The 14,538-nt window shown below is 31.5% G+C and overlaps 1 protein-coding gene across 6 annotated transcripts in view; it reads left to right on the forward strand.

Moving 5' to 3' along the window:
• Nucleotides 1-14,538, forward strand: part of Trdmt1 (tRNA aspartic acid methyltransferase 1) — a 46,298-nt gene that overhangs the window by 27,864 nt on the left and 3,896 nt on the right. For 5 of the 6 annotated variants that reach the window (XM_078023356.1, XM_078023355.1, XM_078023357.1 and 2 more), the window contains 7 exons: nucleotides 1,362-1,433; nucleotides 2,046-2,111; nucleotides 2,917-2,986; nucleotides 4,222-4,305; nucleotides 5,601-5,944; nucleotides 8,074-8,131; nucleotides 9,607-9,736. In XM_078023356.1, the coding sequence (XP_077879482.1) occupies nucleotides 1,362-1,433; nucleotides 2,046-2,111; nucleotides 2,917-2,986; nucleotides 4,222-4,305; nucleotides 5,601-5,944; nucleotides 8,074-8,131; nucleotides 9,607-9,736 (824 nt within the window). The remainder of the gene's footprint in view (nucleotides 1-1,361; nucleotides 1,434-2,045; nucleotides 2,112-2,916; nucleotides 2,987-4,221; nucleotides 4,306-5,600; nucleotides 5,945-8,073; nucleotides 8,132-9,606; nucleotides 9,737-14,538) is intronic. The other variant, XM_078023360.1, reaches the window with a different exon arrangement.

Below are 14,538 nucleotides of genomic sequence, written 5' to 3' on the forward strand. Positions count from 1 at the left end.
GAAACTAATTCCCCAAGGATTTATTGTGCACCTAAATGCCATACATTGTTTTTGATGCTGGAGTTCTTGTCCTTAGGGAGCTTATAGTTTAATGTAAATTACTGGCAAATAATCACCTTATAATGTGATGTAAATCATATACTATAAAAATATTGAAAGCCCTGAGAGAGCAAGCCTAGAGCATAAAATGGCTCATTGTGTACTAGGAAACATTTTTGTGTACTAGACATTTTACAGAGGTGATGTCTGAGCTGTATCTGAAAGACAATGAGGAGTTTACCTGAGAAGGCAGAAGATATTCCACATAAAGGTGATTCTAGGTATATATGAATTAGGTAGGATATAGAACAGAATGCAGCCCCAGCACAATGAAGCATTCATGTATTACTGCAGTGGGCCCCCAGTATCTTTCCTGCTACCCCTTATACCATGACTGCATTAGCTCAGCTCTGGCTGCTGAGGGCAGCAGTAACTGATTCTATAGTTATCATTTTGAACACAGAGGAAAGGGACAGAATGTGAAGAAACAAAGATTTCTGAGAAATCTATTCAAATCCACTCTAATCCCTTTGCAAATCTTCAGTCCACTGATGGTTTTGGCCTTCCTCTCAGGAATGAACAAACTAAATGATGTCAAGTAACTTATTTAATCCTATGAGGCTAATAAGTAGCAAGGTTTTAAACCCTGATCCTCTATTCCTGTTATGCAGGCCCAATCCAAGTCTTCCTTTCTACTTGACCCTTGATCATATTCTAAATTTTATGAAGTGTAATTACTAGCCCAGATACTACCTGTTGCTATAACCCATCCTGACCCTAGTTTGTTTAACCATGCTTATAGAATAGTCTTCAGCTTAAGTCTGTATTTACATTGGACAAGATTGTCTAGTCATCTTATTTTTTAATCTGCTTAAATGATGATTATCACTGTGCCATCAACTCCAAGTTACCAACCTACCCAAACAACTTATCTGAATTCTTATTGTCTCTTTTGGAACTAAGCAAGATGTCACCAGCAATTGTATATGTGTATTTTTCCTAAACAAAGTGATTTTAAGAGAATAATTGGTTTTATTACTCATTGAGTTATTATTATTCTTTGCTTTGTGTGAATTACTTTGACATATTGCTTTGTAAAAATAAATTTTCGGTTTGTTTATTAGATATGTAAGGCTTTTTTCTTTTTAATTAAATTAAATGAGTAAATAAGTAAATGTATTTTGTTTATGATAGCAACAGAAATGATCATTTTTTATCTGTGAAAGGACCAGCTTTAATTCTCAATTTTGACCTTTTAGAAGTGATTTGATATCTTTATATAAAATTCTTTATAATTTTTTTTGTTTTCTTTATTCCTTTAGAATTGGCTTACAGGGTGATATGACTGATCCAAGGACAAATAGCTTCTTATACATTCTAGATATTCTCCCAAGGTAAAAACTTACATTCTTGTCCAAATTTATCTTATATTGAAGACTATGGATCTGGAAGAATGTGGGTTTCATTTCATAGAAATTAGTAGTTTATACATACTCCCTCTAGATACTATGCATACCGTTTTTTGTCTTATGCCATGACTAATAGAATAACTGCAAATGTTTTATGATTTCACACTTGCCATGACAGTGAGTGACAGGGAGTTACAACTTACTAGTTAATTCTATTGCTTCTGTTCATAATGGTAATGCAAATGATGCTTTTGTTGTGAATACTGTTGCCCATGGCCTAGAAATTTGTGTTAACCCTAGATATTCTCATGCCATGTGAGTGGCAGTCCTTTGAATTGTGTAATGCAAAGGCTTTGCACAAACCCATATTTTGAGATGAGCTTCAGTGTAAATTAACATTTAAAGTGTAAACTTTATCAAGCATGCCGTGTTTATGGAGAAAAACAAAAAAAATTGAGTTGTTTCCATCATATACATTTTTATTAAAAGTTCAGAAAATTATTTAACCTTATAGTTCCCACAAATAATGATTTTCTTTACTTTTTACTTCTTAGTAGTTAAATATTTAATATTCCATTTGTTTTTCTTTTTTTTTAGATTACAAAAATTACCAAAGTATATTCTTTTAGAAAATGTTAAAGGTTTTGAAATGTCTTCTACCAGGTAAAAAATGTATTTGTCTTTTTTATATCTTGGTGTATTTTATAGTAGGAACTATTGTGAAATAAATAACTCAAGAATAAACACATACAATCTGGCATTTTATATGTACTAAATATTTATTAGTATTGCTTGTGACTAATAATATAAAAAGTATTACAGAGGATTTTCTGGAGGGCTGTGCTGGAGATTTACAAAGTTTTGTTCTACTGATTGTCCCCCATTTTGATATGTTTGAATTTTTCCAGAATGAGCATTGATTTTCATGGGAATGATTTTTCTTAATATTAGTCACTTATATTGGTGACTGTTGCTTTTGAAACAGAAGTGTTTTTTAGCAAGAACTGGTCCTATTGATGGGCATTTCCTGCTCTACAGTTAGACATAAGAAGAAGCCTTGCATCAGAATTTTGTCAGATGGTAGTCCAGTTGGGCAGAAGTCATCCGTCCGAGTCCTTGATTCACCTACTGTCCATCATATGCAAGTTCTCATCTGATCTGCTACCAGGAAGATATAGTTTTAGTACCCATGGAAAATCCATCATCAGTAGATTAGCAATTCAAACTTTTCATCAATTTAGATACATTATCTGGCATCTTTATTTACTTATAAGAGAATTATCTGTGTCTTTTTATTAAAATATAAATTTTCAAATACTAGAACTGAAATTAAGATAATTATCTTTCTAAACAGCTTGAGTGCAGTTACAATTTTCACTTACAATGAAGCTTTCTATACACTGTTTTATATAAGATCTCCACTTGCAAGAAAAGGGTGAAAATTCTACTCTTTCTTTTCTCTTTTCAGAGACATGTTGATACAAACAATAGAAAATTGTGGCTTTCAGTACCAAGAATTTCTGTTATCTCCAACCTCTGTAGGTACAACAATTATAATCTATTATATAAACTATAATTGAAAGGCTTTGGGCTGGGGATGTGGATCAAGCGGTAGCGCGCTCGCCTGGCATGCGTGCGGCCCAGGTTCGATCCTCAGCACCACATACAAAGATGTTGTGTCCGCCGAAAACTAATAAATAAATAAATATTTTTTTTTTTAAAAAAAGAAAGGCTTTTTACCCCAATGTAAATTTTATTCAATAAACAGAATAGCTTTATTTTTTATAATATTTTATGCAAATTCTGAAATTATATCAGACAGGGGTCTTACTTTCTAAAGACTGTAGTACATACATATAGATATGTGTTGGAGCTCATAAAGAATATATTTTTATTTTATTTTTCCTGCACTGGGAATTGAATCCAGGACCTTGTACATTCGAGGTAAATGTTCTATCACTGAAGCAATGTATTATTCTTTTGAAAAATAAAGAATAGCACATTTTGGAAATATATAAATGTGGCATTTACAAATTAGGTGTGTTATCTAGATAATGCCTGAAAGTAATCCAAAATAGAAAAGGAAATGAACCATATGATAATTTTCCAATTATACTTTTTATGACATAGCATTCAGCCACAAACATTCATGGCTAAGAAATTAAGGTAACTGGTTGTAAGATAAGCTATTTGACAAATTTTGATTTTACAGGTATCACTGTTGTTTGTCATTTTTTGGTTTTGTTTTTCATAATCTTTACTGTGTTATATAGTTCTTTGCCAAGAAATGAAAAGAAAACCCACTTAAAAAATTAGGTAAAAAGCTATAGAGATTGGTAATATATCTAATTTCTAAATTTATTTCCTACTTTTTCCCTTTTAACTTTTAAAGTAATGAATCTTCCTTTATTAATATAATAAAGTAATAGCCAAGAATAGCTATATTTGGTTTTATTTTTGTGATTACTGCAATAATAAGTGTAAACATATTTCTTCTTACTTAGAAAGTATAAAATAAAAATTACTCATAGAAATAATGACTTATCAGACTCATTATTTCATTTGAGTAAAGATACAGAATAGCTGTTCAGGGTTAGAACTTACTAGAATTTAACAGGTTTTAAATTTGTTGCAAAGAAGTTTTCCAAAAATCAGTAACATAGTTTTCTTTAGCAGAAGCTAGATGTATACCTGTACAAGTTGTTTTACTAGGTGCTAAAGTCAGTACAGATTTCTTTTTGTATAGTAATTAATTGCTCTGCTTTGATTGCAGCTTGGTATTCCAAATTCAAGGCTAAGGTATTTCCTTATTGCAAAGCTTCAGTCAGAGCCATTACCTTTTCAAGCTCCTGGTCAGGTATTGTTATTATGGTTCATTTGTTATAAATATATCCCAGTCTGCTAACTTATTTTCAAGAACTACTTTGTGTGGATTTATATCTGTCCTATAGAATGTGTATATACGTATAGACCATACTCTATGTCCATCTCCAATATCTTTGTCCTCTCTGAATGTCAGTTTTATTGGTTTAAACTAAACAAAACCAAAATGAAGCACTCAAATTTCTTTTTTCATTAGGAGGAAAAAAAAGTGAAAAGAAAAAAATTACTCTTGGTGGTGTTGTTCCCCCATCTCTCCCCACAATTTTTCTTCTGACCATTGACTATTTGCATTTATCATTTTCTCTCCCCAACTGAAGATTGGTTACTTTTGATAAAATATAATATACTGTCTTAAAAATTATTTAAGAGTATTTTAACACAGTGATTGCATTTTCTTTAAAACTAGTACTGTTTTTAGTGTATTAATTAAATAGTGTATAATTAAATAGTGTATTAATTAGTACAAGCTAGAGTAAAATGCTTAATTGCTATAGATAGGACTCTAATTATGGAACCAATTTTATGTGCTTTGATTAAAAAATGGGGTAGATAACAATTTCAGTGGTTCAATTAAGCTTTCTATAACCATCACTATTAAGTATTAAAATGCCAAGTCCTACTAATAGGGAATCAGTTTTTTAATTTCTTTTCTTTGAGATATAATACTAATATATTTCCCTTTCCATAGTGGACAGTTCCAAAAGCAATGTATAAAGTATATTATCAAAGACTTAATCCTTGAAAATGCCTGGAGTGGCTTTTCTTTTATAAAATGGGACTTTATACATGGTTATGAGTTTTGAAGAAACAGGTTTTTGTTGTGGGACTCAAGTAGAAATAACTTTTCATGGTGAAAAGCACTGTTTTTAATCACTAGTTTTAGATTATGATTGTGTTCCAGTTTTTCCTTTCAAATAAAGAACATGGAAAATATATATTTTTGAAATGTAATGTTGCTTTCTAAACTTTTTCAAATATTATACTGTACCCATATTTAATATACTTCCTATTACTTTGTTGAATGTTTTGTTAATAAATACAGAAAATAGTAATTTCATGAAACAAATCATCTGTAGTCTGATGGCACTATAGCTATATGATTAATAACTTTAAATAACTGGTACAAACACAAGATAGCCACAGTTCCTTTCTAATAACAACACTGTAAACATTAAAGAGGTATTTACATAATATTTACTGAACATTATTAATTTGTCTTTTATTTTTAATAAGACTTTTGACAGTTTCTATTTTTTTACTTAATGCCAGGTACTGATGGAGTTTCCCAAAACTGAATATGAGTATCCACAAAAATGTGCAGTGGACGCAGAAAATAAAATTAAAATAAAGGAAACAGAACCCAATATTTGCTTTGATAGCAGTATGGAATGTTCTGGAAAAGATGCCATTCTTTTTAAACTTGAAACTGTAGAAGAAATTAAAAGAAAACATCAACAGGACAGTGATCTCTCTGTGCAAATGTTAAAAGATTTTCTTGAAGATGATATTGACATCAGTCAGTACATTTTACCCTCGAAGTCATTGCTTCGATATGCTCTTTTATTAGATATTGTTAAGCCCACTTGCAGAAGGTCCACATGCTTTACCAAAGGGTAAGTTTTAAAGAGAACTTATTCATGTTATATTCAAAATAACCAGGTTTTTATAGCTGTTATTTCTTTAGTTCTTCTGAAAACAAGGAGAATTTTATAAAATGTTTCTGATAGCATTTTTACTTGTATTGTTATTATTTTTGTCCCTAATTGCCTGCTTCATGTTCCAGTAGAACACAAGTGAAAATTCCTTCTGGCAGAACATTATGTACACCACCCACAAAAGTGTTCAGAAGAGACAAGGCCATTTGTTTCATGACCTTCGTAGGAGCTTAAATACTCATGGTGTAAACATGGTTTTTGTAGCTCATAAATTTCCAGTGTTTTAGCACCTTTCTTTCTATGACACGTCAAACCTCTAAAAGTTATGTCCACTCTGTGATCATTGTATAAGAAGAAGTTATATTTCAATTTAAATAAATAAAATTGAGTCAGCTGAAGCACATTCAATTAATTTTTAATTTAAATTTTTTTTGAGGGAGTAGTATATTTCCGTGTTTCAAAATTTGAAAGTCACTAAATTTTGTTTGTTTGTTTTTGTTTTTTTGCGGTACTGGGAATTGAACCCAGGGTCTTTGAGCAAATGCTCTACCTCTGATTCATAGCTCTTAAGGTACTAAGATTGCTTAAGATTCCCTTCTACTTCTGTTTCTTGGCTGTGCAAAGCAAACCAATATATCAATGCACTGTGTAATCTTTATGAAGTATTAATTGTAAGGATGTGTTTAAGTACATTATTATATGCCTTTTTTTCTCTGCCCAGTATAAATTGGATATTATTTCACATCAGTACATAAAAGTCTTTTTTATTTTCCTGGTATGGGTATATCATTATTTGTTTTACTCATTAGTTATTGGCTAACATTTAAGGGGCTTCTTTTGGCTTATTTATTGAATGTTTAATATATTTTTCATCAATGTTTTTAAACCTAGAAAGAACATTAGGCCTTTTCAGAAATTTTTTGTCAAAGATCCCTACCACTCAGCCTCATTTGATAGGTAGTTGTATGATTTGACAATTCAAGCATTTTCTTCTTACCTTCTCACTAGATATGTTGTATAAGACACTGTGTCCCTGGTACAGTCCTGGCAAACTTATTCTAAGTTTATCATACTCTGCCCTTGTACTTCTAGGGGAAAGGGTTTATTACTTTACAGTACCTTAAAAGACTTCACTCAGCTGTTGTCTATTACCAAGTCCAATAGGTTCTGTTTAGGACTCTCATAAAGTAAGACTTATCAATTCTGTGATAAAAAGCAACCTTGAAATTCTTGAGATGGTATAAAAGAAACTTTACTGTAATGTCTTTTTTATTATAGATAATATATATAAATACAAATTTATATGCACAATATATTTGAAAAAACAATTTCAAAAAATTATTTTTCCTTTGTGTTTTTTTCAATTTATATATTAAATTTTTCTCTTTGCAAAAAAATAATGTTAATATGTTGAACAGCTAGCTTGATAATGGTATTGGAGAAAGGAATACTACAAATACCTTTCATTTCTGAAGAATTTTATACTTTTTATGTTTTTTACTTGATGTTCTCATTCTTTTTATTTTTTATAATTTTTTTCTTTTTGTATTAGAGCTTAATGGTTATATTCTAATTCTTATATGAAAATGACTGTAAAAACATACTGGGTTAAATGAAGGGCAAACCCAGGCTTAGAGGAACTGTATTTATGTGGTATTAGAAAGCAGGGCTTAGGCATTATGAAAAGATAAATGGTTCAGGCATTTTAAGAAAATGGCCACAATCTATTTTCATGTATGTCACATTTGGTGGCAGGATGCCAGTATTGAATTGTCTTTTAATATAAACTTCATAGTTGCTAGTGGTGAACATTATAGATGCGAGAATTAAAAAATGACAATAATACATAATTTAATTGTGTTTAAGCAACTCAAAAAACAGTTTCATGTTTGGGTTTTGAAAATTTTAAATAGAGTTACCTTGTGATTTTTACCTAATAATTTTTCAAAGCATATTATATCATCTGTAAAGAATGTGATATCATTCCAGATATTTCAGAAACATGTAGATTACATCATTCAAGAAATAAGAAATTAAGCATTAACAAGTACATTAGGTACAACATAATATTCATGTTATTTTTTCAGTTATGGAAGCTACATAGAAGGGACAGGATCTGTGTTACAGACGGCAGAGGATGTGCAGGTACCCTGGATGTTTTAAAACTGAAATATTTTAAAACTTTCAATAATGTTACTTCAGCTGGTGGTATAGCTCAGTAGTAGAGTGCTTGCTTAGCATACACAAGGCCCTGCACAATACCCAGCACTGAAAAAAAATATTATTATTATGCTCAGCATTAGTAGTACTTGCTTGTAATCCCAGCTACCTGAGAGGCTGAGGAATGAGAATCTTGATCAAGGCCAGCCTGGATAATGTTGTCAGACACATTTAAAAAAAAATCTACATTTGATACTTAATTTGAGATTGTCAAAACAATTTTACATGTTCAATTGAGAATGAATACTTTACATGTTCAGCTAGGAATAAATATGTTATTCATTTATGTACATATATTCATATAATTTCTTTGGTATAAGATAAGTCTTATTGCTGTGTATGTGCTTATGCATAAGGAAGGTTTTGTTTTTATTCTTACTTTTGTTATTCTTATATTCTGCATTTCTTTTTTTTCCCATAAATAGTAAGTTGAAATTTAGCCTACACTAGTGAATGCTCTAAAATTTCTATAGGCTTTTTAATATTGGAGTCCTCTTTTGTAGCACATACTATAAAACTTCCTTTTAAGGAAAACAAAATCTGTTTTAGCAATATACTTTTTAAATTCTTTAGTTGTAAACTCTTCATGGTGTTCAGGTTGAATATATGCCTAGTAGTAAGTTTTATAATTTTTAAATAATTTTAAGTCCATATTATCTTCTTTTATGCTGATTCAAACTCTTAACTATTAATAAAATTTACTCAGGATAAAAATAGTATCATATGCAAATGAAAGTCTGGATTTGAGAAATCATTTAATATATTTTGCCATTTTAAGAAAGTTTCTTAATTGGATGAAATTGATGATCAACAACAAATATTTTCAATGATCTTATTAGCATTGTAAAATTGGCTTTGTTGGTTGACCTAATTTCCTTTATATCTTTCAGTATATTTCTGTTTTGTAATATTGTCAATGATTATTTATATTATGATTAATTTTAAGATACCAAAAATGGCAGATATACTGGAAAATATCCTGATCAATGTTAGCCTTTTCTTCTTTTTACAGTTTAGATTGCCATTGTTGAGACAATTATCTACTTTATTACACAGAGACACTTTTTTGCCCATGCATTTTGCTACCATATATTAGGGCAGACTATATATCCACCTTCTTTTTTTCTTTTTTAAAATTTGTTATTTTTAGTTATACGTGCCAGTAGAATTTATTTTGATATCACACATTACATAGAGTTTAACTTCTCATTCTTGTGATTATACATGGTGTGTAGTTACACTGGTTGTATATTTATGTATGAACAAAGGAAAGTTATGTCTGATTCATTCTACTTTCTTTCCCATTTATGTCCATCTTCTTAAAGCTGTCTCACTATTGGAAATCTTAACAAATATGTTTCCACACTACTTTTTCAGTTATCTTAGATGTTTTCTTACAGATTGAGAGTATCTACAAATCCCTTGGCAATTTGCCACAAGAAGAAAAGATAACAAAGTTGTCAATGCTTAAACTGCGATATTTTACTCCTAAAGAAATAGCAAATCTCCTTGGATTTCCTCCAGAGTTTGGTATGTGGGATCTGGTAAACCTCATCTTTCATTTATTGAAATTCTCAAAATTCATTAGAGAATTTTCACATATATATATTATGAGTAAGCCCTTGCCCACACAGGTAGTTTAAAGAAACTTCCTTTCCTAATTGTGCCATTGGGGGCATTTTCCTGTCCTCTTTACCCTTTCCCTAAGAATCTGCCTTTCAGTCTATTCCCTTCTGACTCAGTTTGCTCTCTCCTTTAATTTTAGTAATGGGTCAGAGTTTAAATGAGTAAATCAACAATTCCTTACTCTCCCACTAATGATTGTTAAAGCATCTTTTTTTTTCAGCTTATCATCTTGCTTCCAGATGTCTGTTTTTTTTAACTTTCATATTTTTTAATTGTTTTTTAAATATACATGACAGTAGAGTTTATTTTGACATATTATATACACATAGACTATAACTTATTCTAATTAGAATCCCATTCTTGTGGTTGTACATTATATAGAGTTTCACTGCAGAGGTTTGATTTTAGTAAATCACACGCTAGGTCTTATGAAAGAATGCCTATGATTAGCTTTTTGAATGAAGAAATTAACAGGCAGTTTAGTTGAGGATTTGGGTGAAGGTATTTGTATTTATTCTCCTCCACAGTACATTTTCATCTGTTGTGTGTCTTTGTCCTTCCCTACAAGGGTTAATTAATGGAGAACAGGGAAGATGGAAAGGTAGTCTAGGAAAGAACTTTCCAAAGGAAAGAAAGGGAGGTCAGGAACACAGATGCCAGACTTTACAAAGATTAGGGGATCTGTACCAGGGCATCTCAAGAACAAAAGAGAGGGCTGGGGATGTGGCTCAACGGTAGCGCGCTCGCCTGGCATGCGTGCGGCCCGGGGTTCGATCCTCAGCACCACATACCAACAAAGATGTTGTGTCCGCCAAGAACTAAAAAGTAAATATTAAAAAAATTCTCTCTCTCTCCCCCTCTATCACTCTCTCTTTAAAAAAAAAAAAATGGCAGGCGTCATTCTGACTAAACTGTGGCTCTCAACACCCATCGTCCTCCCTACCCCTGCCACAAACCCATGTTTAAAAAAAAAAAAAAAGAACAAAAGAGAAAATGGGGGTATAGAGTGAGAAACACAGATTTCTAACTCCATTGGCAGCCCAGGAACTCTGGGAATTGTTGCTGTGAAGAGATCAGATACATTTCCCTTGCTTGCTGAAAGCTGTGGTAACCCCTTTCTGATCTCATTGTGGGCCAGTACTCTGAGATGGCTTTTTAGGCTTGGCAGTGGATGTGCTTCCAGTACCTGGCTAATGGTCAGAGAGAAACATAGACCTCCCTAACCAACTTCCAAGGTCTACAGAAGGAGGAAATGTGGTTTTGACAACTCTGAGTAGAAATTTGAATGTAGAAAGTTGAAACTATTAAATCTAATACTATTGTAATATTAATAACGCTACTATTATTGAAATAAATAATGGGTAAAATAAATCATGTTTCAGATTCTAAATAATGAATTTGCAGATGAGGTTTTAGAACATAGATTTCTTTGTACATTGGGAACAAACTGGCAATGTAGTGGATTGTCTGAGCCCAGTTCCAGCAAACAAGTTTTTTTTCTACTCCCTGCATTTATTTATTTATTTATTTATTTATTTATTTGTTCATTCATTCATTCAGTTAGTCAGTCATTTTTGCTGATATATTTAGTTCCAAATATACTGGGGAATGTTATTAAGAAAAAAATACTTTCCTTGTCTTAGTTTATGTCACAAAGTGAGTGAAACAATATCACAGAACAAATGAAGAACTGAGAATTGGATTCAGAATTCCAATTTTGAATTTGCTTTTCTAGTTATTATTTTTTTTTGTTTTTAGTAACAATCAGATATATTTTACAGACCACTAAATAGAGACAGCAATTGACTATCAAATAAAAATGAATACCTACGTTTTATTGCAGTATTTGTTTTATTCTAGAAGTAGTAGTCACTCTGGTAAAACTGAAACTTGGTGAGGATACAGACAGAGCCCAGAGTCAGACTGAGTTTGAATACTAGCCCCACTTTAACTCCTTTCTTAGATTGTGGTTTCCTTGTTTGTAAACCAAGGATAATTATAGCACCTATTTCATAGGGTTCCTGGGACAGTTAAGTGAGTTAGTGTGTTTAAAATGCTTACATAATATCTGTGACAATATAAAATTTGTCTGCTTTTATTTTAAAATGGTAGACATTTATTTACTTTTATAGCTTTATTTCATATTTTTTCTATTTAAAAATTTTAGGTATATAAATAGATTTTTTCGAAGTTCTTTGAATATATATATATGTGTGTATGTATGTGTGTGTATATATATATAATATTCATGCAAAAAGTGTCTTTTATATTGCTGAATCTTCTTTTCTGTGGTATATTTGTGTAGAGAAGCTTGCCCTTAAGTTACCACTGAGCAGCACCATGACACACTGTCCTTCACAAGTGTTTCCAACTTTATTGACTCTGGGTCCAAAAATGATGATTGTTTTAGTTTTTTGTCCACTGGCTATGATAGATTTGCATTGATCTTTCTGTACATTTTGTCCTGGTTCTTTGTGACTGACAGCACGCATTCCTGAGGTAGCAGACTTTGGAAGAGAGGGACTCTAACTGGATGAAAGCTACTATTTGACCTTGTTAATTTCCATTTCTTTTGAGGATTATTATTACTTTAATGTATCTAAGTTTTTAAAAGGTCACCTTTTAATCAATTATGTAGCTTTTCCCGTAAGTAAATTTAGACTTTAACATCTGTACATAAGGTACACATGGAAACACAGACACATACCCACACATACACACACAATTTTTAGGAATTTGACTTTTTTCCAAACCTTCCCCCTCTTTGTTGTAATCTTAATATTGCAAAAGATTGTCCTTGGGATATTCTAAAGGCTTATTTGTAGATACACTTCTACCTCTGGCTACTTTGATCTAGTTTTTGAGGTGAGTAAAAATTTGCACCCAAAATGTATGCTCTCTATTCACCTCACTTACTGTTTCTTTTGTTGAGAAGAAGCTTTTTAGTTTGACTCCATCTCATTTATTGATTCTTGGATTTTAATTCTTGCATTATAGGAGTCTTATTAAGGAAGTCAGTGCCTAATCCAACATGATATCGATTTGGGCCTACTTTTTTTTTCTATTAGGCGCAGTGTGTCTGATTTAATTCCTAGGTCCTTGATCCACTTTGAGTTGAGTTTTGTGCATGGTGAGAGATAGGGGCTTAATTTCATTTTGTTGCATATGGGTTTCCAGTTTTCCCAGAACCACTTTTTGAAGAGGCTATCTTTTCTCCAATGTATATTTTTGATGCCTTTGTCATATTAATATAAGTGTAATTATGTGGAATTGTCTCTGTGTCTTCTATTCTGTGCCATTGGTCTACCAGTCTATTTTGGTGCCAATATCATGCTATTTTTGTTACTATAGCTTTGTAGTATAGTGTAAGGTCTGGTATAGTGATGCCACTTGCTTCCCTCTTCTTGCTAGGGATTGCTTTAGCTATTCTGGGTCTCTTATTTTTCCAGATGAATTTCATGACTGCTTTTTCTACTTCTTTCTTCTTCTTCTTCTTCTTCTTCTTCTTCTTCTTCTCCTCCTTCTTCTTCTCCTCCTCCTCCTCCTCCTCCTCCTCCTCCTCCTCCTCCTTCCTTTTCTTCTTCTTCTTCTCCTTCTTCTTCTTCTCCTTCTTCTTCTTCTTCCTTTTCTTCTTCTTCCTTTTCTTCTTCTTCTTCTTCTTCCAATTTTAGGATGCTTTTTCTACTTTTTTTTTTTGAGGAATGTGATTGGGATTTTGATTTGGAATTGCATTAAATCTGTATAGTGCTTTTGTTAGTATGGTCATTTTGACAGTATTAATTCTGCCTGTCCAAAAAGCAGATTTTTCCATGTTCTAAGATTTTCTTTAATTTATTTCTTTAGCATTCTTTGCCTGTGATATATTATCTTTAGGATACGTAATTTATAATCATGATCAATTGCAAATAATGGTTTTTAATAGCAATTACTGTTTATTTCATTGCTATTAATATGTCAAGAATGAATGAAGCAACTTTAGAATAACTAACTCTACCCCTGATCCTTACAAATATAATGAAATTTTACTATTTTTAATGCTTTTAATTATGTCCTTCATTTTATTATCTAATTTAAATTTCCTTTAATTTATTGTTATGCCAAGTGTCCTGAGTGTGAATAGAAGTCCATCATGAGAAAATCAGTATGTGTTAACAACGTATGAAAAACAACTGATGAATTTGTTTGTATCCAGAATATGTAAAAAACCTTATAACTCAACAATAAAAAGAAAAGATAGTCCAGCTCAAAAATGTGCCAAGGATTTACATCAGCATTTCTTTAAAAAAGATAGACAAGTGGCTAATAAACACATGAAAAAGGTGTTTAATATGTTTAATTATTAGGGAATTGTAAATCAAACTACATCATACTCATTAGGATGGCTAAAATAAAAGATGGTACTAGTGTTGGCAAAGATGTGAAGAAATTGGAATTGTCATTGGCTGCTGGTGGAAATGTAATGTTGTCTCATGCTTCAGAAAGCACAGTACTGCAGACATTAAACATAGCATTTTTGTATGACTCAAGAGCTTCACCACTAGTTATATGTCCAAGAGAATTGAAAACATTTTCAAACAAAAATTTATACATGAATGTTCATAATAACATTATTCACAATAGTCTAAGTGTCTTGCCAATGAATGAATGGATAAATAAAATGTGGTATATTCATGCAATAAAATTTTCCTCATCCATAAAAAGGAGTA

This window comes from Ictidomys tridecemlineatus, chromosome 10 (genome assembly GCF_052094955.1).
Source record: "Ictidomys tridecemlineatus isolate mIctTri1 chromosome 10, mIctTri1.hap1, whole genome shotgun sequence".
In the NCBI taxonomy this organism is placed as follows: Eukaryota; Metazoa; Chordata; class Mammalia; order Rodentia; family Sciuridae; genus Ictidomys; species Ictidomys tridecemlineatus.